General features: G+C 38.8%; 2 protein-coding genes across 3 annotated transcripts in view; both read right to left on the bottom strand.

Moving 5' to 3' along the window:
- Nucleotides 1-7,218, bottom strand: part of LOC114251617 (uncharacterized) — a 179,404-nt gene extending 172,186 nt beyond the window's left edge. The window contains exon 1 of the mRNA XM_028185955.2: nt 6,846-7,218. The gene's annotated coding sequence lies outside the window, so the exon portion shown is untranslated. The remainder of the gene's footprint in view (nt 1-6,845) is intronic.
- Nucleotides 7,219-14,704: 7,486 nt separating this feature from the next.
- Nucleotides 14,705-21,036, bottom strand: LOC114251623 (uncharacterized). 2 transcript variants are annotated; one of them, XM_089737704.1, is made up of 5 exons: nt 20,795-21,036; nt 20,578-20,661; nt 19,953-20,067; nt 18,978-19,170; nt 14,705-15,345 (listed from the first exon to the last, which is right to left on the bottom strand). In XM_089737704.1, exons 2-5 carry the CDS (start codon nt 20,654-20,656, stop codon nt 14,749-14,751), a joined length of 984 nt encoding a protein of 327 aa, XP_089593830.1. In that variant the 5' UTR covers nt 20,657-20,661; nt 20,795-21,036; the 3' UTR covers nt 14,705-14,748. The 2 variants fall into 2 exon arrangements, with proteins under 2 accessions (XP_089593830.1, XP_089593829.1); XM_089737703.1 differs by having other exon boundaries at nt 20,578-20,801.
- Nucleotides 21,037-26,568: the final 5,532 nt, after the last annotated feature.

The raw sequence follows: 26,568 nt of genomic DNA, 5'->3' as shown, positions 1-26,568 counted from the left end.
TAAAGGGCAAGGCTGCCTTTATACTATACAGAGACTTGGACCTTATATCTTAAGGTGGGGGTGGCATTCACGTGGTGTTGTCTATAGGCTCCGGTAACCACTTAACATCAGCGGGGCCGTGAGCTCGTCCACCTATATAAGCATATAATTATCAAATCCTTACAGAAGTGAGCCAGGATTATCTCATTTAGTACTGCTTTTTTTACTTTTATTTTTATTAGTAGACAGTAGTAGGCTCTTCGTTAGTGCCGGAGTCAATTGCAGTTACTTCAGAATTTGGATACTGTATTCAAAATATTGATAAGGGCTGTCACTTGCAATTGTTTCTTTTTTCATTTTTTTTAGAACACAAGTAGTGCTGGACCATAGTTCTTTTTACTTTGGAAACAGGATGAGTTTTTTAACTTCTCGATCGCGTAAAAGTTAACTCATATTTTGTATGTAGTTGGATTAGCTTCTCTTCGTTTGCCGCTATGGGCGCTGCTCCATACACGAAGCTCACAGGAGTCTCTTAAGGAGACTTAACACCTCAAGGGAAGTTGCTCCGCGGATTCATCTACTACCGGATCGGAGCCGCGACCACTGAGAAGATCGGACGTCCAACTTTCTTATGACATAGATGTGATACATATATATATATAGGTATATATGACAGTGATTCTAACCTCGTGTATTTTACTTCAAAAACCACGAGAACTGATGCTAATACGACCACTTTAGTCTGAGTTTCGCTTTGAATACGGACATTTTATGTTATCTTCTTGTATCGAAACTTTCGTGTCGATTTAACTTTTTCACGTGTTTGTTATGAGGCAAAAACGAGTGGAGTGGCATTAAGTTGTTCAAATGTTGTGTCATTTATGCGATTAATTTATGAAAAATGTTTTAATAGAACCAATCGACCAATCGAACCAATTCGAAAAATCGAGATAGACAAAGGAAATTGTTAATGTATTGAAATTGTATTTCGAAAGTATTCTTGGAAGTTGTCGTCACAAAAAAAGCATTTTATTTCGTATTATGCTTTCAATAATATACCGACAAAGCTGTATTCTAACAAACAGAATTTTCATTAAATGATTTGATAACTTCTCGGGCGTCCCTGCTTGTGACGTCACATCACAGCATCGCTCGGCAACCAATTACGGACTTCAAACGAACGGCTGGTTCCCAGCGTGACTGCGTCGAAAACGAGACGCCGGATCGAACGAAGTCGCGTTCAATTCATAACTTGATTATTCAAAGCTTCGTGACGTATATCATGTACACGAATACTTGCTTTCAAAAATAATAGTTAAAAAAAACTAACAAAATACGCTTTTATAGAAAATCCAAAAAAAAAATAGAAAATAAATTTTAATAAAAAATAGTGGAAGAAAAAATGATTTTATTGTAAAAAAAGCGTCGGTTGCATGGTATAAGTATTAATTATAAATATTTTATGAACAGATATGAGTAGAAGGGTTATTTTGATAATATCCTGAAAAGCACACCAAGCTTTTTACAGTAAAATCATTTTTTCTCACACTATTTTTAATTCAAATTTATTAAAATTTATTTTCTATTCTTCAGTTGGATTTTCTATAAAAGCGTATTTTGTTAGTTTTTTTAAACTATTATTTATTTTTCATTTTTAAGTTGTATTTCAATAATTTCTAATTTTTTTAAAATTAAATTGTCATCGGTCTTTAATAAGTAAGTATACCAAATTTCGAGTTAATCCAACGTTTTGAAGGGGTCAAAATCATGTTCAAAGATTCCGTTACAAACATACATACGTCTGAAGCTAATAAACAAAAAAAGCATATTAAAAACTAAACTCAAATTAGCAGCTGACAACCAAGTGACAATTAGCGTTTTATGACTCCCTGCGCGTCCTTAATTGAAAGGGGAAGGTAAGATTTACAGCGTCCCCGCAAGTGTAACGTTAACCGCTCCAAGTATCGTCCCAACTATTTGCTAGTTCAGCGTTACTCGCTCGTTTGGCACGTCTCTTGACTCCGGGCACCTAGGCGACGTTATTAAATAGAGATGTAGAGAGAGATGAGATTAAATAGAGATTTAAAGTCGTCGTGGCCTAACGGATAAGACGTCCGGTGCATTCGTGTTGAGCGATGCACAGGTATTCGAATCCCAGGCGGGTACAAATTTTTCTAATGAAATACGTAGGCTCAACAAATGTTCACGATTGACTTCCACGGTGAAGGAATAACATCGTGCAATAAAAATCATACCCGCAAATTATAATTTGCGTAATTACTGGTTGTAGGACCTCTTGTGAGTCCGCACGGGTGGGTACCACAACCCCGCCTATTTCTGCCGTGAAGCAGTAATGCGTTTCGGTTTGAAGGGTGGAGTAGCCGTTGTAACTATTTTTGTGACCTTAGAACTGATATCATAAGGTGGATGGCGCATTTATGTTGTAGATGTCTATGGGCTCCAGTAACCACTTAACACCAGGTGGGCTGTGAACTCGTCCATCCATCTAAGCAATAAAAAAAGGTACTTGCGGGGTTTCATAGAAGTGCAATTCGTAAACAAGATTTTTTCGCACCTTACCTGATTTCAAGCGGCTACCGTGGCCATTCACTTTGATATGTGAGGTCTAAGTGTCATTTTCAAATTACAACGCCTGTTCCGTACCCTTCAATTGAAATTACTGCTTCGCGGCCGAAATAGACTGGGCTTGTAACCACTCGTGCGAACTCACAAGACGCCGTAGCGTCAGGCGACGAGTCAGGCAGATTATATTAGTTTAGTCTTGAACGTACAGACGGTCGACTGCATCTGGCGCAATCTACGATCTTAATTGCAACGTAAACAATGTCGATCTGATGCAACGTCCTAACACAGCCATTAGCCGAGTAACTAATCAAGAGTTACTCAGTTAAGCGAACACACAGGTGGTCAGGCAATCAGCAAATTGCTGGTCTAGAACTAGTTGCGTGTCTTTATTGGAAACAGCTAGAACATAATAAACAGGTAGGTAGTGGGGTAGGTCTCTGAGAATAGCAAATGTTTACTGTTTATTTATGTCGCGGCAAGATAGGTACTGATATAATGAAAACTTCATGCTCATATCTCAGTTCAAAGGTTTAATAGTGGCGATTGAGCAGTTCTTTAAAAATAGGAGGCATTACGCGCGCAAGGGAATGAGAGTGTTCACAACGCGGTCAATTTAAAGTATTAATTGCGCATTTTAAAACAGATATCCAGGGTATTTTTAAAAACAACTATGCTGCAAAATGCTTAAGTTTTCGCAAATTATGGACTCTTCCCCTTTGATTAGCTGGCCGATCTTAATGGCACATAGTGAGCGTGAGATTCGCTATTGTCTTTCGACATTTAGGATCGATGACATTTAAGTAATCTTCGGTCATATTCCATTTTAAATGGAAGTTTTAGTCCCAGGTCTTCCCGTCTTATCCTTCAATAACTAACTCAACAACCTCAGTGATATATTTTGCTTTTTGTCATGAAATCTTTTACTTTTGCTGAACAAATGTATTCTAATGTATATAAAAATAAATTCTAATGTATATTATTTCTGTTTTAGAAAGTATATGTCCGTGCTCGGGGCAAATAATAAGTCGGTTTGTGGAAGTGATGTTAAATATTTTTAGTGCGACAATATGTAATAATTAGTTAAAGCATTTGAAAATTATAAAAAATGGCGCCAAGGTCCTGATTTTTTTAAGGAATTTTATGACCTGGTAACTAAGACCTTTAGGTCAAGTCTTATTTTAAATTATGTTCTTATCTATATATATAAAAATGAAACCCGTTTTCCGTTGTCACGACATAACATGAAAACGGCTTGACCGATTTGGCTAATTTTGGTCTTGAATTATTTGTTGAAGTCCAGAGAAGGTTTAAAAGGTTAGATAAATATAAAAATATTCGGAATTAAATAAAAATAACAATTTTGTTTTTCCTTTGATGTGTCCCCCGTCGGACGGATTCCTTTTGTTTGTTTTAAGTTTATCTTAAACAAAAGTTTAGGTCTTTTATTTATCGATTGAGGCACTACGAAGTCCGCCGGGTCAGCTAGTTTCTTATAAAAATGATAATATGGAGTGAAATGAAATGAAGAGGATTAATTTGAGACATTAATCAACTGGGATGAAAATATAAAATAAAATGAGATGAAATGATTTGTGATGAAATATAATATCAGTAAAATGGTGGTCATTTACTGAGATTTTTTCAGTGGACTTTTTGGAGGATCCCGAAAAGTTACGTCCAGCAGTTTTGTTTCATTTTCCCCACATTTGTGCACTTTCACAGATATTAAAAAGTTAATAAACCACCGTTATTACACATTTAAACCCGAAGAAACACTACATAGACAAAATAAAACAATCGCCAAAAAGTCCCCAAAGTCCTGAGCGAGTGAAAAGTGCACAGATAATATAAAAAATGAACATATGCGCTTCATTTCACTCTGTGATCTCTCGAACAGTATCCGTGTCATAGTTAAAGAATTCATCAGTTCTCAGATTGACGGATTTTGGTCTATATCAAGATACTTTAACAAAAAGGAATTCCGAATTGTCTGGATCGCTGTGTACTGAGTAATAGAGACTTCTAAAATATTAATCTTTTGTGGACACTATTCATTTTCAAGAGCAAAATACAGGTCTGCTGCTAGTGAGTAATACAACTTATGAAAATGTATGAAGCAAACCCTTGTAAAATAGTCATAATCATCACATATTATAGTATATACGGCAAATTGAATCGACTGTTTCCAGATTTTCCAGAGCCTTTCCGATCCGGTGGTAAATGCAATAGCGAAGCATCTATTCTTGGGCTGGAATTTTCTATGACCGCTCGGGAAGCTATTGGCATATCTTCTCCTCCGAGTTGAGACTCGAGCTCGTCTATCAGTCCGTGGTTAAGCGGCAAGATCCCTGAACCTTCCACAATCCTTCCATGCCAATATAGATTGATTCTCACGTAGAAAAATTTTGGTTGAATAAAAACAAATCATAGATAGCATTAAGCCGTACACTGTTTTATAAATCATGATTTGACATTTCAATGAAAATACGTAACCGCCGATGAAAAAAATTAGGTAACTCAAAAAAATGACTTTTTTTTTCATCAAATCAATCAAACCGATTATAAAAACAAATATTATAACGAATATTTACTTCGGAGTAATGTGATCTATATTTAAATAATAAATTTGATTTATACATATAACAGCCAAAGACAAACAGTCAAATATTACTTTCTACTCTGTTTGTAGACCTTTTTTGGTTTTGTTAAATAGCTTTCGAAAAACTTGAATATTATTTATGAAAAGTTTACAAATAATCGTTTTTTAAATTCAATAAAATAAAAAAAAAATAACACATAAAATGAATGTAAATCGGTGTCAAACTTGTCAGTGATTATGGTCAATTTTCAATCATTGAGCAAACACTAGTTACAAATAAATAATAGTCAATTTAAGAATAAGAAATCACAATAAAGCTAGAAAATAAAAACCATCTGTAGTTTCATTCAATAATTACAAAACAGTACAATATGCAGTTAAGTTTGGTTTATTCGTCGAGCGGTGTGGATGTTGCGCAAACTTGGACGATTTCAATCATGTACCAGTTTGGTTCCTTTTACGTTTGCCGGTTTTTGCCAACAGGTGATTTGATATGCCAGTTACATCAGATTTCCTGTTAGTACAGTTTCTTTAGGTAAAAAAAGACTACATTTGATTTTCCACAGTGTATTATAGTATTTTGTCTACTCAATAGTTAAAAAAATTGTTTTGAATCCAGTCTTCAGGCTTTTCTTTTATAACCTAGTAGTGTACATGATGATATCTACATTGTGGTATTTAGGTCGTTCAGTTCCTTTAACATAGGTTTTCGACTCATCCGTAAAATTAGACTGTAAATTAACTATCAACCAATTATAGGGTGTAATACTCGATTAACATGATAGTAGAACAATATTCAGTCAGAAGGGTAATCAAATTATTGCCTATTGGGCAATGTTCTACAATTTTTGAGAACCGTAACTTTTGAATCATTAGATGAAAATATATTCTCTGAATTTCTGAATCTTCTGAGAAACTAAACTGCAAAATTCGCTTGCTTGTTGGATAACATTCGGCAGTCAATCATTTTTAAAAGTCTATGAACAACGCCCGAGAACCTGGTTGAAAATACTTTTAAAATGTTCGCATAGTAAGAGTGCGATTGCGGTTAGAAATTGAAGAACCGTCCAGATTAAATTTCAAATTAGATCTCAGTTGGATTGATAGTGTATTAATTTGATTTCACTCAACATTCAACAGCTTTGTAACTACATTTTTTTGTTTAATCACATGAAATTGACTATTTCATTTTATTTGTTTAAAATGATCAACGACTATTAAGCATTTATATGAGTGATGAATAGTGTACGTTAACAATGAACCAGTTAATTACTAAGACATAAAAGAAATCAGGAACCAATGCTTTCAATGGCGTAATGCATAATATAGAAAATTATTTCCAGTCCATAAAAAGCGTAGAGAGATACCTTCGAGCATGAATGGAATACTAACGTCATTGTTTATTATATTTATAATTGTTTACTGCTGTATAATGGCTAACATTAAAAATTTTACACGTATTACAGAGTATAGTCAACGTCGGCCGGTTAAGGCAACGGTTTGCATTTAAGGCTGCCGAACACGCACAAAGAATAAAGATTTCGAAAGTCCTGTTACCGACCTAGCCAGTAACGACAATTGCGCTCGCTTACTTATTTCGCCTCTTTTATAGAAAACCAGACCCACACGTTCACAATAAACCAAAATACGTAAAATTCTAAAATAGAACAAACGTAAGTACCTTACGACGCATCCGCCTTCATAATCGAGTTTTACAAATCCATTCACAACACACGATACAAAAACAAAAACCACTCGATCACTTTGCGAACACAAAATAATAAGAATGGAACTAAGGATCTTCACGAGTCAAGACTAGACTGCGACCCAAACACGCACATTCTCTGCACTTGTTTTGGAGGAAACAATAAAAAACTTGCACAATATTTGAACAGATGGGTTTTTATTTTTGTTGACGCGCGACGTGAGATCGACTCAGCCTCGATCGCGTCGTGCCTTCCTCGAGGAGGGAATCTCGGTACTGAGCCGGATCCCCGAACATTTGTTTGGTTCTTCGCGCCTCCGGCTGTCTCTTTCTAGCAACGTGGACTAAGTGACAGCGCCATCTGTTGAATCTATGACTAATTAAATTAATGTCAAGTTAACGGATTGTGAAAATGAGAAAAATTGGGTTATGGAGCTTACGCCGTCCGTCGATACGGATTAGAATTTGAAGGCACTAACTTTTATGTATAATATGCTCTAGTTTTATTTTTCAAAATAAAACATAATACAATAAAATTAATAGATTTAAGAAATATATTGTGACCCAAATAGATACAGCTGTTTTCGAAGATGTGAAAAGCAAGTTCTCCGTTGGACTGCTTCGTGGCAAGAAGCATTGTGTATTCGCATACGTAGGTAGGCACCACCGTACTGTGTCTACATCGTGAAATCGTAATGCGTTTCGATTTAACTCGTGGTATGGGGGTATTACATAATCCTGCAAGGGTGGATACCACAAACCTATCCATTTTTGCGGTGAAGCATTCGTGTCAGAATTTTCTCTCTTTTTAAATTGAATTGTAATGTAAATCATACTCAACTGTAAACTATATTTTTACATGGAATTTATCACACGCTTTTTATTATATGGTTCGTAACTCAAAAATGAATGAAAAAAAAATCGTTTTCTACTGACCCGAACACCAAAAGAACCATCATTTTTTAAACAATTACTTATACGAAATACTTATAATCCTCGATCTTTTTTATATTTATTAGCGGTTAAAATTCAGTTACCAATGAGTTCTAATAAATTCATTCATTCAACATTCTTAAAATAATTCATAACTATGAACTGTAATTATTTTTAAATCATCCGTACCATTGACCTAGAAGTTTCAGTACCTACTTTGCACAGCTCATAATTTTAGCGCACGAAGAAAATGTGTATCTACTGAAAATCGTATCGAAATTTAGAGAATCGATTACGCTTCGAAAATCAATTTTGATCAAGCTAACACATTGGCTCTGGACTTTCCGGATTACAAGTCCCGCTAAAATCCCATCTTGTATACGAAAAAAGTGGTGTTCACGTAATCTGTCACATTGCGTGATATTGAGAAGCTTAATTAAACTACAATTTATCTATCGCTTCTTAATTGTATCATGTCACCCCGAAAAATTCCATTTGTATTTTTTACTAGCGACCTGCTCTCGCTTCGCTTCGGAAACTGAAATTTATTATTGATCTTATTGAATTTTCTATCTTCATCTTTCCTAAATCACGCACTCAGCTGCTTATAGTCATAACTATTCAAATATTTGTCAAAATGATGTAAGTAGTATAAGAGACAAAGTTTTACTTTAAATACGAGATGCGATAAAAGTATTGATTTTGATTTAAGGATAAATTTGTTACTACAAAATGTGCGTTTTTATTGTTTTTATACTTCACTATTGTAGGCGATAATGACTTACACATAAAAGATAGATATATGCTGTCGCGGGCTTTTTTGTAGGACTATTTAAGATAAACATATTTTCCATTATAGGTATACGTGGAACTACAACGATTTTTACAGCGCACGCCAGAATAGCTCGCAAATGACAGAGTTTTTCTACATAAATGTTACTACTAAACATAAGTTTTTGGCAATTCACACGAGTATGTCTATATAAATTATAGCCTATGTGTTATTCTGATGTGTCATCTATATTATTGTAGTTTCATCAAAACCCATTCAGTAGTTCTTGCGTGAAAGAGTAACAAACTTACATCCATACATTCTTACAGACTTTCAAGTTTATAATATTAGCAGGATTTGCAATTTGACTCCCGGTTCACCTGATGTTAAGTGATTACCTGATCCCAAAGACCACTACGGGACATCACCTCGGTCTTCATAGTATTGGATAACGGCTGCCCCACTCTTAAAACAGAACGCATGACTACTTTTCGGCAGAAATAAGCAGACTATCATAATAAAAAATATTGATGGTTCCATTATAATGTTTATCCGGCATGGTGGAAGTCGTTTGTCAACATAGGTATTTTAAATACGTATTCCTTTAAAATGTTGGTACGTCCAAAAGTGTCTAAAAGGGGCCCAGTGACCGCTAGTCCAGCATTCCGTGGTTGGCGAGATGCACTCTGAGCCAAGCGCGTAACCATCTCCAACCAACCAACTGCCGCTCTGGGACACGAAAATTCCCCCTTTTAAACACATTCTACATAACTCGAGTAGCTTATTTCTTCCATTTGACTCCATACAGAAGAGGGCGGTAAAAATTAATTTGTAAAAAAATGCACATTTGACTATCATTATTCTTGAATTTTATCCTCCCGGGTAATTTTTTCTAAATATAATTATGTATAATTAGGTAGGCAGCGGCTTGGCTCTGTCCCTGACATTGCTGAAGTCCATGGGCGACGGTAACTACTCACCATCGGGTGGGCCGTGTGCTCGTCTGCCTACAAGGGCAATAATTTTTTTTTTATACGAAATCGAAAAAAATCATTACATATAACTAGTCAGGTCATAAGTATTGTCACACAGTAAAAACTTTTCTTTTAGAATGCTGGCCACAAAAACGTTTATTGAATTCGAATTTCGAATTGTTCATGAAAATAAAAATGTATACTTTTAGAATTTTACTCATTTTTAAATATGGAGTGGACGCTTAAAGAAGACCGTGTTGCAGTTATTGCGTTGCATCGTTGCGGTTACGCGCCAATTCAAATTTTTAACATACTGAAAAATTTGAATATAACCAAAAGATTCGTTTATCGTACCATCAAACGATACAATGAAGACTCTAGTGTAGATGACAGGTCAAGAAGTGATCGCCCTCGGTCTGTTAGGACTCCAGCAGTGATAAAAGCTGTGAAGGCGCGAATTCAAAGAAATCCCAAACGTAAGCAGAAACTGTTGGCCCTTCAGATGGGGTTAAGCAGAACCACGGTGAAAAGGGTGTTAAATGAAGACTTAGGGCTTCGGGCATATCGAAGAAAAACAGGACATCGTTTGAATGCTCGTCTAATGGACTTGAGACTGAAGAGATGCCGCGCTTTGTTGAAGCGGTACGCGGGAAAAAAATATCGGGAAATTCTTTTTTCGGATGAAAAAATTTTTACCGTAGAAGAGAGCTACAACAAACAAAATGATAAGGTGTACGCACACAGTAGTGAAGAAGCGAGCAACCGTATTCCGCGTGTCCAACGAGGTCATTTTCCATCCTCGCTCATGGTATGGTTGGGAGTTTCTTATTGGGGCTTAACAGAGGTACATTTTTGTGAGAAAGGTGTAAAAACGAATGCAGTTGTGTATCAAAATACAGTCCTGACGAACCTTGTGGAACCTGTTTCTCATACCATGTTCAATAACAGGCACTGGGTATTCCAACAAGATTCGGCGCCAGCTCATAGAGCGAAGAGCACACAAGACTGGCTGGCGGCGCGTGAAATCGACTTCATCCGGCACGAAGACTGGTCCTCCTCCAGTCCAGATTTGAATCCGTTAGATTATAAGATATGGCAACACTTGGAGGAAAAGGCGTGCTCAAAGCCTCATCCCAATTTGGAGTCACTCAAGACATCCTTGATTAAGGCAGCCGCCGATATTGACATGGACCTCGTTCGTGCTGCGATAGACGACTGGCCGCGCAGATTGAAGGCCTGTATTCAAAATCACGGAGGTCATTTTGAATAAACTTTAGTGTCATAAGAATCTATGTTTTGTTAAGTTCATTTTGGTATATGAATGGTTACAGAATGAATAAACTTGTTTCAATTATTTTACATTAAACATGTGACAGAATTTATGACCTGACTAGGTAATTATATAGGGCCAATTTCCATACATAATTTGATTAATGATTTACCTGATTATGTAATTTTTAACTGATTTTCTTTTAATATTAATAATTAATTGATATGAGTCAAATATAAGAGAGAGACAGAGAGACAGAGAAGTTAATATATCTTAATACACGTCTCACTCAGTCTCATGCGCGTGGATAATGCCCTCGCGCTCTTACTCACAGAGGTATTAAATTGAATTTAGGGGATGATTGGCCCCTTGGATCGGTCTATCTTTTTGTAAGAGGTTTTAAAATAGTTGTCTGGTAGACATATATAAAAATCAGCTTTCAGAATTTACGTGAAGTAGGTAATGATTTTATTTACCTTCAGTACCTGATACCTGAAAATTGGCCATCGAAACAAGGTAGCAGGTAGGCATGCGTTCTTAGTACATACTAACACTGCGCAACCGGACACATTTCGTTCGTAATACAGTGACATCCGGGGGCTCTGGGATCTTGGACTATTAGTCGAATATGTTCCTTGAGAAACGTATTGGAAACCTGCTCTGCTGTTAATCAACATATTACCTACTCCTGACGCGTACCAGACAACGTGTTCCCATTTAAAGAGTTGAGCAGACGTTGCACCATCTGTAGCCCGAACTGATCTGTCAAAGGCGTGTCTACTGACTCCGACAATCACTTATAACCCGGACGATGAAAGTCATCATCAGCATTATAAGAGGCACAGCTAAGCTCGTCTCGAATAATAAAAGAATGAATGTAACCTTATAATGTTTACACCCGACACACTTTTCGAGTCTCGCTTAGAACGAACTAACCATGAGTAATAAAAGCTAGTATTTCCTTCGGTCTTCGCGAGACCATGGAGGATAGAACTAAGGAGTACCTACTATCTCAATATAATAAAAATGTCCGCCAAAAGGCAGTCACTTTAGTTGGCGCCATAGTAGCAAGTAAATGGATTTTAAAAACAGCACTAAAAACTCCCAAACTTCAATTCGATTAAGCGCATTTCACTCTTTTTTTTTCTCACCTCAGCTGATGGCCTTGATAGACCATTTGAGCGTAGCCTTAACTAGTACGTGAGCTCACGATGCTGAAACCTGACGACGTTGCTAACACTAACCCTAGCAAGAGCAGTGCTTCGCAGAATCTACCACCGGATCAGAAACGCGACCGCCTGAGAAGATCCGACGAGAAACTCAGTGGGCTGTGTTTGTGGGTTAATTTACTCGCCAAGCCCTTCGTCGCAAGTGACGGGTTCGGCGAGGACGGTGACCGGTGCTTGGAGTACATTTCACTCTGTTTAAAATTGCTACATTCATGTCATTTCCACTTCCTACACTAGCGCTATTTCGGTGAATGTTCGAACACTAACTTGCTGTTTACAAGCGGACGCTTTTTGAACTTGTCCACTATTCAAACTGGTGCTCCTTATTTCTACCCTCCATACGCGATACGTAGATATAAAATTATAATAACGGTGTAATCTTGCGTATTTTACACTGAAGTAGGAAACCTATGGAAATGAAACGTCAACAAAAAATTCGTGCCACTGTGACGTCATCTGGCCACAAAACATGGCGGTTTTAGTGCTGCCCAGAAGATTTTAATGTTAGTAGGTTTTATCGATAAACGTTCTTGGCTTATTTTATTTTAAATATTGTTGAGTATGAATGTATTTGTAGAATTTATACTTTAATAGGAAGTAAGTATATTGTTATGTGCAAAGATGATGTGATTTAGATATTATGTGAAATCTAAGACGAGTTCGTGCTTCAAATTTTCCAAGTAAACGATATGACGATTTTTAAAATTTGCTACACTGATTTTATAAAGTTGTCGTTTGCCGCAAAACATAAAGATATGGCATAGTACAGTGCCATCAGCCCATTTCTAGCATGCTGAATGTTATCGTATTTTGAGTACGTGTTTTTCTTAGACTATTACAATCTATTTTAATTGTTTTGCTGACTCTAAAGTCCGTAACACACTACCGCAGCGCACCTCTAGGAAGGTGCACCGCACTACCGCACCGCACGCAAATTTTGAACTTATCAAGGGACCGCCTGATAAAAAAAAACACCTACAGAACATTTATTCGTTAATGAAATTACAAACGTCATTCCTTGTGACTTCCTCTCTAAAATCACTTAATTAATAAATATTTAACGAATTTACAATAGTGTTTTGCTCACTGTGGAATAAAACTATTTTATTTAAATAGTTCCGAAGAGATTTTGTCGGTAGCCTTTTTCCCGAAATATCTAAACAGAATGTCTAAATATGTTTTGATGAAATATTTTATAGAGGTATTTATGATTAGTGTCATGATGAATAGATTCCGACCGAAAAATGGTGTCCGATATTTCGGATTCAAATATATTAAGTGTATAATCTATGCTTCGGATGAGGGCTCCATAATGAATTTAAATATATATAGATAATAGTTTTGGGGCATCGACTTTCTTGAGATCCTATAAAATATGTTTTAATTATTATTTTTGTATGTTTTAAGCATGATAAAATAAGAAATTTTATATAAGCAATCATATTAAATCGATATCAAAGTCAATAAATAATGTACAACCCAAAACAGACGGCCTAACTGACGTGACAATGACATTTGGCGCGCTAAACATGGCGGATTTTCGGCCTCATTAGACGGAGACGGAGACATTTACGTATATTCACGTTTCATTTTATGTACGCACTGAAATACTGTTATATTATTTTCTTGCGAGTTAAAGTGCTGAGTAAGAACGAGATAGATATATGTTTATGTGTGTGCCTTCAAAATGGGTGCTATTTATATAAGCAATTGTACGTATAGAACAATATGTCGTGTCCCTACTATATAGGTCTATGGTATTTTACTGTCATTATATTATTTCCGATATTACAAATAACTTTGTTGATGGGGATTTGAAAGTTTTTAACAGAGCGACAATTTTCGTAATTTTAGTTGACGTGTGAGACTACTTAAGATATTGATCGCATGTTTGGTTGGTATCTTGGGAGGTGTTTCGGTCACCGTCCTCGCAGAACCCGTCGCTTGCGACGAAGCGCTCGAATAAATTAACCCATAGACACAGCCCACTGAGTCTTTTCGCCGGATCTTCTCAGTGGGTCGAGTTTCCGATCCGGTGGTAGATTCTGCGAAGCACTGCTCTTGCTAGGGCCAGTGTTAGCAACACTCCCGGTTTGAGCCCCGTGAGCTCACCTTATACGTCAAGAAGCTGAAATAACCTCTCAATGCTATCAGCATAGGTAGGGAAAAAAAGGGAGGTGTAAATACGGTAAATTTAGAAGTGCATAAAATCCAATCACCTCTTCTCTTTATGATGAAAACCAAAAGAAAAGTGCCAAATGCCGCTGTCAAGACGAGGGTTACTCCCAACTGGTGGTAGGACATCCTGTAAGTCCGTATGGGTAGATACCATCACCCTACATATTTCTGCCGTGAAAATGCGTTTCAGTTTGAAGGGCGGGGCAGCCGCTGTAGTGTAAAACTGAGGCTTGTCTCATGCCGGCATTTACATTGTTAATATCTATGGGATCCGGTATCCACTTAACACCGAATGGGCCGGAGTACGTCCACCCATATAGGTAATAAACACAAAAACTCCAGTCCCCGTTGAAGACCTTCCTCCTGACACACACACGCCAAAGGGTTTTGGTAATTTAGTAAATTTTTACTTTAAAATCTCTAAAAATGTTTAGTTGATAAAAAAATGATTTCTGGTTATTGAATAATAACAGTAATAATTGACATTCCTTCATAATTAATTTATTTAATAAATCGAATTCCATTAACCTAAAGTCACTTTACAAGATAATGATGTTTCAGTCTGTTCCGCCACCACTTTAATCATATTGGAAGCTACATTTTTAGGCTGGTAGCCTGCAGTCACCCACGATTCTAAAATTTCAGTACTTGGCAACATTGTTCTCAGGGTATTCCGAATGTATATGTATGCTTGAGGAGAATATTTATAAACACTAAGTGCAAAATTTTTTAGGTCTTCCGTTTGTCTCATCGGCATGGCTAGAACCAAACCACTTGTGTCTTCCTTGATTTTGTCTTGCAAAGACAATAAAATTCTACATTTTTTCTTTCTTTTCTGATTTAAAATCTTCTTTTTCATTTCGATTATTTCTCTAATTCTCAGCAAGAACCTGTTCTGTTTATTGTGTATTCTCATGTTGTGTTTTAATTTCTGCTTTAGAGTGACAGCCAGCCTTTGCATTCTTTGTACTTCACTGAACAATTTGAGTAATTCAATATCTGGTTCTTTGTATGTGATGGTTTTCATTATTTTTTTAGGCCTCTCTGGTTCTTCGTCACTCTCAGTCTGAGTATAATTATCACCTTCATTGTCTAATGTGTCTTCATCAATGTATTCAACCTAAAACAACAGTCCTTTTTTTATTGCTACGTTGGACGGGTGAGCTCACGATCCACTTCGTGTTAAGTGGTCACCGGCGCCCATAGACATCAACAACGTTAATGCGCCACCCACCTTGAGACATGAGCTTTAAGTCCCAGTTTTAACAGTACAACGACTGCCCCGCCCTTCAAACCGAAACGCAGTACTGCTTCACGGCAGAAATAGGAAGGGCGGTGGTACCTGTCCGCACGGACTCACAAGAGTACTACCACGAGTAAAAATACTACTAAATATTTTCCCAAAAAATGATTGTATATTTGAAATGTATTAATTAACCACCTTGAAATGTAAGGCTGAAGTTTTAATTGATCAACAGCTCTCTTGTTTGTCAACCCTTCAAAAGAGAACAGTTTGATTACCTCATTGCAGAAGTAGGCAAATCAGTGGTTCGGAAACATACAGATATGCAACGGTACATAAAGATAAAGAAGCTTTTATTACCTTTATTAACAACTTTTTTTTTTTTTTCCTACCTATGCTGATAGCCTTGAGAGGCTATTTCAGCGTACCCTAGCTTGTGTAGGTGAGTTCGCGGGGCTCAAACCGGAGAATTGCTAACACCGCCCTAGCAAGAGCAGTGCTTCGCAGAATCTACCACCGGATCGGAAGCGCGACCCACTGAGAAGATCCGGCGAGAAACTCAGTGGGCTGTGTCTGTGGGTTAATTCGCTCGTCGAGCCCTTCGTCGCAAGCGACGGGTTCGACGAGGACGGCGACCGGTGCTTGTATTGCCTAAAAGCACCGTTAATGGATCAGGAGGATCCGTGATGACGTGCTTTGGGCGACGTCGACGGTTTACCAATCGGTCTACAGGATCGGGTATGTAATTTCCAGCGGCTACGATGAGAGGGTTCTCATGTCGTGCCGCCTTCTCAAAGTGGCGCAGCGATGCCGACTGTAGATACTTACTGACGGGGTCGAGCTCCAGGTCATCGTGGAGGTCCACATTCCTCTGGAACCATGGTGCTCCGACGGCTATCCTGCAGAATCGGGATTGTATAACCTGAAGGGGTTTCAAGTTGGTGGGGGCCGCGTGAGCGAACACTACGCTTGCATACGTCATGACGGGGTGTATGCAAGTTTTGTAGAGGGTTACCTTGTTACGGAGGGACAGTTTGCTTCGTCTACAAAGCATTGGGTAGAGTCGTCCTAGTATAAACGCGGCGCGATCGCGTACCGTTTTTACATGGGGACGGAATGTCATCCCTCTGTCGAGGGTGACGCCTAGGTATTTGACCTTCCGAGGCCCACGGTATGGGCTGGTCAAAGAGAGTGATGGGGCTAACGGCGGAGGTGTTTACGCGCCTATTGGGGAGTGGGGTGCTCGAAGTGGTATTCGGAGGGCGACCCCTTTTGAATAGCACCGCTGTGCTTTTCGTGGGGTTGATGTCTATTCGCCACTTCCGGAACCACTGTCCCATAGTGGTTACTGCGATCTGGAGTCGCTGCTGAAGCAACGACATCTTCCTACACGAGTAGTAGATAGCCGTGTCGTCGGCGAAGAGCACTAGATGGGTCTCCGGAGACCGGGGTATATCGTTGATATACAAACTAAATAGTAACGGGGAGAGTGCGGAGCCTTGCGGGACTCCGGCAGTCAGATGACGGGGACGAGAACGAGTTCCCTCTACTCGATATCGAAACGAACGGTTCGACAAGAAGTCTCGTATGATGAGCACGAGTCTGTCTGGCACTCCCATGTTGTACAGTTTGTAGATCAAACCGTTGTGCCAGACTTTGTCGAACGCCTTCGCTACATCGAAGAAGAGGGCGCCGGTCGGGATTTGTTTACGCCTATTTAGCCCTATTAAGATGTGCTCCGTGAGGCGGTGCACTTGTTGTACGCACGAGTGTTTGGCGCGGAATCCAAACTGCTCGTCTATTAGAATTTTATTCGCGGTAACGAAGTCCCAGAGGCGTTTCCGAAGGAGCCGTTCGTAAATTTTGCCTATCGCTGGGAGGAGACTAATCGGACGGTAACTAGCGGTTTCATTATTCGGTTTGCCCGGCTTGTGTATACCGATAACGTCCGCTTCTTTCCATACCGCCGGAAAGATGCAGTGCGTCATAGCGGCATTTAAGATGGTAGCCAACATTGTTATCAGTTGGACTGGTAAGAGTTTTAACGCGCGGTTGCGGATGCCGTCGGAGCCGGGTGCCTTCTTAGGTTGAAGGTTATCTATTACTTCTCTAACTTCGTCAGAGGTAATGGGGGGTAACGCGTCCGAGGGTGGCAGGGAAGCTCTGCGCTCGACCTCCCCGTCGACTGCCTCGGTGTGATCGGGGTCCGCGTATTGAGTGCTGGTGGTGCACTGCTCTTGCAGTGCATCGGCCAGCAACTCTGCCTTGTCATCGTCATCGAAAGCCGGTGGTTGGCCTGAAGGGCGTACGAGAGGAGGCATAGTAGCGGTAGTTTCGGACTTGAGAGTCCTCGCTAGACGCCAGTATGCTTGATGAGAGGGCGCGAGATCTTCTAAATAACTATCCCAATTCTCATTTCGGGCGTCGCTTAGGCGAGATTTTACATCCCGCTGTAGACGACGCATCCGAATCCGGTTTGAGTGTGTGGGAAGTTGATTGTAGGCCCGGATTGCCGCGTTTCTAACTCTTAGGAGGTTCCTAAGTTCGGGGGACAGTCTGATGCGGTGGAAGCTATCCTCCACATCGACTTCTTTTGAGGATCTTATGATCGCGGAAGAGATGTGATCCGTGATGATGTTTATGGATTCGACTGTGTCCTCGGGGGATGGAGTTGAATCCGGGCCGCAGGGGAGGATTGGTGGAGCGGCATCGGCTAAGCACTTGCCCAGCTTCTTCCAGTCCACCATGGTCCTCGTAACTGTGACTGGGTTGTGGGGGCGACCGAGCTGCATAACGACAGGTCGGTGGTCTGAGTCGAGCTCTGACATTGCTTCGATGGAACGCAAGCGCAGAGTTACGTTCCTCAGCAGTGCCAGGTCTATAGTGCTCGGACGGAGCGCGATGTTATACGGATAACATGTTGGAGTTGGGGGACCGACTACTTCGAAGGTAAGGTCGTCTATAAACGCGTCGAGACGCCTACCATTTATGTTTGAACGGTGGCAGTTCCACCTAGTGTGGTGGCAATTTAGATCGCCTGCCAGGATGACAGAGTCTCCCATGCCGAATAGTGACTCGATGTCACTGCTCAGGAGGGGCTTGTCGGGGGGGTATTAACAACCTTAATTCATATTTAGGTACAAACTATTAATGAAATTTTTCTAAACTTTTGACATCGGCAAAGATTGTTTTGCTTTCGCATAGGCCTAAGTACATAAGAAGTAATAAATTAAGAATGATAGGAGAGGAAAGCATGCTACATACAACTACAGACAAATTATAGGAAAGTTAGTGAAGGAGATCCGTATCCTCAAATTCAGAGCTAGGCAGACATTGCCATTTTTTTTTTTGTCATTGAGATGCTCTGGTTTTAACCTGATTTACAAATATATATTGCATTAATAGAGCCTCAGATATATTAAATCTGACAAAGCCATATAGATCACTATCGCCTGCCAAATAATACTCGCACAAGCATTTCCTAAGAGTGCAGGTAATTAACTACATACCTCTAAAACATGTCGAGGCAATTTCAAAGATGGCACTGCTTTATCCACAAGCACCATTCTGTCTTCATTGTCTAATTTGAAACAATCTACAGAGAAGTGTTGTATGCAAATATAGGAAAAATCTGTTGGAGTCCAGTTATTTCTGCCCGTGAGGTCTGTCCATATTTGTCTGAGACTTGAGTCCTCAGGAAACCTTTGAAAACAAATTAATCATGTAATGTCATTAATCTTGCTATTTATAGACTCACTTGGTATTTATTGATTACAGGAGACAAATATGAATGAATGTTATCTAGTTTCAAATGAAGTCAAATTTGCTCAATCGCATTTTGTAAAAGTTGTTGCACACCAATCAAAGTAGATTGCAATCACATTAGGAATTTCTCTCGAATTTGCTATGCTGACCCTGACTATAACCTATTTAACCATTTAAAAAGAAATGTTGCAGAATATACCAATTTTGTTTTATTTTTTTCCATCTTTATATAAGCTATTCCTGTTATAAAGACAAACAATGCTCCAATCCTAGTTAATAAAGCTCAGCAGAAATCTTTCAATATTGAATAATCATAATATATGTACTTCCATTATTCACTAATATTTAACTATTTAAGTTTCTGGTTTTACTCTGGTTTCTAGCATTGTAAAATAAATTTATTGTTTTAATAAGTCACTTGGAGAATATCAGTGTATTCAACGTTTAAAGGGAGTGTGGCAATAAAGTATGGCTGAAATTGCTTTAAATAATAAGAGTAAATTAATGCTTCTTACTACCCTTATTATTTTGCTTGGTAAAAACATGGTTAGACAATAAATCTTGACCAAGTTAGACATGCAGAAATGAGATATTGTCCAATATTGAGATAATTACAAGTCAGTTGTACAACTAGATGATCACTTACCTCTGACTAGATAATATTATTATTTAATAAACAGTACAAATGGTTATTACGTTGAATTATGAATTTCACATACCTAAAAAACATAATTGAGTCCATATTCTTGCAATCGTCACATCCAAGTACAGCACAAGTTTTCGTTATACCCATGTCCGTATCAGCATTCTGTTTTAATTCAGGAGCTACCTTTGCTGGAAGTGTAAATAGCATTGATAGATTTGTTACATATTGGAGTTTAAAATTAATTTATAATTTACAAACATTCAATTGTGTACAGGCAATCTAAAAAAATAAATTAATTGTTCCATTTAGGTTTATGATTTAAAAAAATTAACATATCAATATTCAATTAATTTAACTTTCGTTAGATCTAATTCTTGGTTTTCTTTTTGTAATTGGAATCCGGTTCTTAGGTCCGATTTTTTTAAAATTAGGATATGACTCTTTTAGTTTTAATTCAGTGATAAATAATAATAATAAAGTGACATTAATGTTTCTTAATAAGAGAAATCTGATTTTTGTTAATTTATTTAAACCAGATTCTTTCAACGACTAAGCATCACCAAAATTAAGTGAGTTGGAAGCTTCATGTATTACGGAGGTATTACACTTAGTAATAAAGTAAAAAGCTCATTCTGTTATGAAAATATATTAAACGCTTAGGAAATATTATTTTTTCTAATGAAATGAACAGTACTCACCTATTGGCGTTGATTTCGTTTTATTATCGTTAAAATCTGCTAAACTATCCTTCATTTTGTATACTAGATTGATATTCATATCAACTGAAATTCAAATTTTACCAATTTAAATTTCACGACTTTTATCTCAAAATGGCATTTTTATAATATTCACAGCGAGATTTTACAACATTATAATGAATTATTACTAGTGTTTAATTAATTCTAAATAGCTTACAAAATTTTGTTTGGCGGCAAAGTTAACACCACGTAGGTTATGCACACAGCTTAACAAATGAGAGTTTTATTCATTAATGATATCATGTTTTATAATCATATTTCATATTTAGCTTTGTAAATTGTCATTTAAGTTGCTTTTTTATTCACATAAGATCAAAAACTAGAACGCATCCGAACAATTAAATTTATTTCTCAAAATCACAGACTACAGAACAAGATGCATAGCAATTAACAATGCCAGTGTGCTATCCAGTGTATAATCTATGGTGCATTTCAGAAAATATATAGAACAGACAAGTCTGTATGGGGCTAGATCCCCTTGCCTTTCCACCAAAAAGTACCAAAGTTCCTTTGTACCAAAAAAAAAATCTATGGTGCTATCAATGACAATGCTTTAAAATTTTTCAAAATCGTAATAGGTGAAGATACTTTTCTACCTAGAACTTATGATTTTGTTTTTACCTAGCTTATTTTGCTTTGCAGCTTAGGTCTTAAAATATTCACAAGAGAGGGATATTATTTTTAGCTTGGAGAACTTCAGTCTTTCATTGTAGCAGGATTTAAGCTTGATGCCGCCCTAGGCCCTGATTATCGCGCCGCCCCCTTAATGCTACAATTTTTATTTTTTAATTTGATCCAATATTTTTATTTTAAATTTAAAATAAATTTGTATTTAATTTTTTTTAAATATAATATGAATTCATTTTTAAAGAAGACTGGCTTTACTTTTTTTGGTACCTGTAATTTTAGAATTTAAATTTTTTTATTGCCCCTCAAATTATGCCGTCAATAATAAGCGTCAATCCATCACTGGAAACTTGAAAGAAGAATACTACGCAAAAAAATACTTAGGTATTTAGTCTTATTTGCTTCCGCAGAAAAGCAAAGCAAACCTTTGAAATATTTTTTTTTTTTACCGGAAATGAATGTGGTTTTCTAACTGCTAAATATCTATATTCGGGTTCAATTTACAATCCGAGGTTTGTTTACCCAAGAGTTGTGAGTTCGCACGGGTAGGTACCGCTACCTTGCCTTTTTCTGCCGTGAAGCAGTTATGGTTAGGTACATTTAGGTTTGAAAGATGGAGCAGCCGTTGTACTATACTGAGACCTTAGAACTCTTATTTCAAGGTAGATGGCGGCATTTACGTTGTAGATGTCTATGGGCTCTGGCAACCACTTAACACCAGTAGGGCCGTGAGGTCGTCCGCCCACCTAAGAAATAAAAAATAAAATTAACAAACTTTGCATACTCAAAACATTTACGCTGTAGATGTGTATGGGCTCCGGAAACCATCTAACTTAAGGTAGGCCATGAGCTCGTCCATTTACTAGCAATAAAAAAAATAAAAAAAAAATAAAAATGTGGAACTGATAAAGCTACAATAAACCTTTTTAAAACTTTCTACAGTTTAATACACTCAATTTTAGTTAGCTCTTTCGCCACTGATTGATTTTCATCAAATTCTTTCCTATTTTAATACCTTCGCTGTCATAGCGTAAGTGTTTCTGGTTCAAAAAGTTATTTTGAATGTACATTGAATTAATATAAGTAGACTTTAAAATCCACCACAAGTTGTACGGTGATTTTTTTATAGAAATGGGAAAATCAACTGCATCTGAACAATTGATCTATTTCATTATTTTCTACTTACGGTTAATAAGCAGATTGAATGAAAAAATAAAAATGTGTTGCCTACCTTTATTTTTTACATAAATGGGTACACGATTTTGCTGCTCACCTGATGTTACATGGTTACGGTTGTTCTACGTACTCTTTAAGCCGGAACGTATTACTGTTTCACCGCACCGCACAGCAAATAAGCTAGGTGGTGGTCCATACACTTCACAAGAATCCTATCACCAATCATTTCACAAATTGTATTTTTTCGGGTTTGATTTTAATACACCTAATACTTTACCATGGAAATAACTTGTGAGCATATTTTAAATATGTATTTCATTAAGGGCGAAAACCCTCTATCGGCCCTGGCTCCGCGGCAACGGATCAGTGCGGAAACGGAAGAGTTCACTATCTTTCATTCTCCGACCTTCTGCGCAGAAATGAAGCAACGCCTTCCAAGAGGTTGCCTGAACTTCATCGTATAATTTATTCTAGTGGCCGTCATCATGATGTTTGACGTTTGAAATAGTTTGAACTCTAGAAAAGAACTAGGCTACCTCTAGTCCGCTGGATATTTTAGAATTTCGTTACATGTAGCAAAAAGGACTTTATTTTCCACAGTAGAAAATCGCTGGATCCCCACCTGCGTGGCAGGTGAAGTGTGTGGGAGTTGAACCTTACTAAAAACTCCTGCTGCTCACAGCCGGCGCCCTACCCTGGACCGGGCCGGAGACCTGTCGGGGCTGTTGAGATGACGCAGACCATATTACATTCATCTCGCTGTCCTTTAGACGCCGGACCAGCGGCCGCTGACGACACGACCGCCGGTCCCCTCGGTCGGCGGGCCGAGGGCCCACCTTGATGGGGCCGCACTGCATCTTCCCCGGATCGGTCGAGGGAACGCGGTATACCATCACCGGATTTCCATTACGAGCGTGCAAAACACGCCACCCCAGGTTTAGGTCCCACCCCGCATAAAGGGTGGATCCCGAAACTTTTAGGGGGGGCGAGTCACGGATGGCACCCGGATCCCGACCCCCTGCTTGGTGGCGGCGGATTTCTGCGTAGTGAGGAGAGCTTTACTTCATACGCCTCGCCACCTCCTAGGACTCGTCGCCGCTAAGCATCGACGCCACGATGCGAGGCAGCGACAAATCCGGTTTTATCTTTGCGACCAGGACACTATTGGAGTTAAAAGTATAGAAACTCCTTATCAATAGAAAACATATACATAGAAAGAAGTGACAAGAGGTGTCATAAGAACGAGTGAAAAAAATGTCAGTCACTTCGTGAAGTAAAATAAAACAAGAAAACTGTGATTTCGATAATAAATTCTAAAACATCGATGTAACTAATACTAATATATAAAAGTGTGTTAGTGTATTATTTCGTAAAATCGCAGAGTGCAGGCAGTTACGAAATAATACACTAACACACTTTTATATATTAGTATTAGTTACGTCGATGTTTTAGAATTTATTATCGAAATCACAGTTTCACGGGACAACGAGAACTGGTACATCGATAATGGCGCAACAAGCCACGTCACCAACAGAGCTGACATTTTCCAAACTTACGAACATTTCAATGAGAACTACACTGTTACAACGGCCGCTGGTAATGAAGTCCGTGCCAAAGGCAAAGGAACAGTACAGCTCAAAGGATATGTTAACGGGAAACAAATCGACATCAGCCTGCAAGACGTCTGGTACGTTCCGGCCATAATAAGCAAGAACCTCTTCTCCGTACTCGCACTTCACGATCGAGTCCCGAATAGCACCTTTTCATCCAAGACAACTGAATGCAATGTCATTGTCAACGGGAAAGTATGCTTAATAGGGAAGAGACAAAAACAAGGTGGCTTATATCGACTGGAAGTAAAACCCGTACTGCCAGAAAAACCACCCGAAGTCTTTGCAACTACAGCAAGGATGCAACTGTACCACGAGAGACTCGCTCACCAAAATAAAAGACACGTAAGAGCGACGATCCAACGGGAACTAGGTCTAATCCTGCCGATGGATAAAGATACCTGTGAAGGCTGCATCTTTGGAAAGGCACATCGACTTAAATTCGGTACAAGAACCCGAGCTACCGCGCCCGGAGAAATCGTACACACCGACGTTTGCGGACCGTTTCAACCTAGCTTCTCAAATTATAAGTACTACGTTCTGTTTAAAGACGACTTTACTGGCTATCGTATGGTGTACTTCATACGCAAGAAGTCCGAGGTCAAAGACAATTTATTTTTGATGATCGCTCAAACTAAAACAGTCGGACACACCATAAAATGCCTTCTAAGTGACAACGGCGGTGAATTTGACAACGCGTCCATAAAAAGTGTTTTAGACACTCATGGAATAGTGCAGCGACTCGTCACCCCGTATACACCTGAACAAAACGGAGTAAGCGAAAGGGAGAACAGAACCCTAGTCGAGACAGCAAGATCAATGATGTACGCTCATGAGCCATTACCGCAAGTGCTATGGGCAGAGCTCATTAATACCGCCGCATACATACTAAACAGAACAGGTCCCACAAGGTCAGATAAATCTCCGCATGAACTTTGGTATGGAAAGAAACCTATTATTAAACATCTTCGAATAATAGGCTCAATCGCATACGTCCATATTCCAAAACAGAAGCGTAGACTCGACAAAAAGGCGATAAAAGGTCGACTTATCGGGTACGACGAAGATTGCTACCGTATCTGGGTCACAGACGGAAAACACTCGACGCTCGTCCGCTCTCGTGACGTAATCTTCGATGAGAAACCTCTTCCCATCTGTAATAGTGAAATTCCTAAAACAGAAGTTGAAACAAGAGAATACCCGATTACCATAACGCCAAATACGAACTTAGAGAGAGAAGTTGCAATTCCAGAGCAAACACACGTCCACGAGGGAGATACAACTACCGAAACAATCTCCAACGACCATGATCATGTTCTCGAGGGAGAAGAATCGGATCAAGTCCTCTACGAAGACCATGACCATGAAGACGAAACGACAGTTCCAGAAGAATTATTTTATGATGCTGAACCACCGCCAACCGGCTATAATCTTAGAGATCGCTCACTGATTCGACGTCCTGAGAGACTAAGAGATTACGTCTGTATCACTGAAACATTCCCAAATAATTTCGCAGACGCTTTGAAAAGGGACGATCGCGAAGAATGGCAAAGGGCAATGAATAGCGAATTAAAATCCTTCGAAGACCTGAACGTTTGGACGCCGTGTGCATTGCCAAAAGGACGAAAAGCACTTCCCTGCTTTTTACGGATTTTTACGGATCAAACGAAATGCAGATGGCACGATCGACAAATACAAGGCTCGACTTGTCGTAAAAGGGTACAGACAAAGGAAAGGAGTAGACTATGACCAGACCTTCAGTCCTGTGGCACGCCTGACTACTGTACGAGCACTACTCAGTGTAAGTGCGCATGAAAACTTACATTTGGTCCAATTCGACGTTTGCACAGCCTTTCTGAACGGAAAGCTCGAGGAAGAAATATACGTTCAACCGCCAGAAGGGTGCAACCTCACGGAAGGAACGTCTACCGTTTTCAAGCTTAACCGTAGCCTGTACGGACTTAAACAAGCACCAAAGTGCTGGAACTCTTGCTTTCAAGAGATCCTATTGGATATGAACTTCAAACAGTCCGAAGCTGATTGCTGCTTATATTCAAGAGAAGTTAACGGGAAGAAACTACTGATCACGTTGTACGTCGATGACGGATTAGTAGCTGCCACTGATGAAGACACGGCTAACGCCTTCTTAGAAGATTTGAAGAAGAGACTGCGCATAACGACGAAACCAGCGACATATTATCTTGGTCTTCAAATCCATCGAGGAAAGGATGGCTCCATCTTCATCAACCAAGAGGCATACGCGAAAAAGGTATTAGACCGCTTTCAAATGAGTGACTGTAATCCCGTTTCCACACCCATTGAGAGAGAGACTATTCAAGAAGGGAAAGAAGAAACGGAAGCTTCCTGTTTCCCATATAGAGAAGCTGTCGGTGCTCTGGCATACTTAATGTTTGGTACTCGCCCTGACATTGCTTATGCCATCGGAGTTGTCTCAAGAAAGTTGGAGAAGCCTGTAAAGACAGATTGGCTCAAGGTAAAACGTATCTTGCGCTACATC

The sequence above is a fragment of the Bombyx mandarina genome, chromosome 23 (assembly GCF_030267445.1).
Source record: "Bombyx mandarina strain Sakado chromosome 23, ASM3026744v2".
Classification (NCBI taxonomy): Eukaryota; Metazoa; Arthropoda; class Insecta; order Lepidoptera; family Bombycidae; genus Bombyx; species Bombyx mandarina.
Note: the sequence above shows the minus strand (reverse complement) of the source record. Positions and strands in the feature narration are given on the sequence as shown.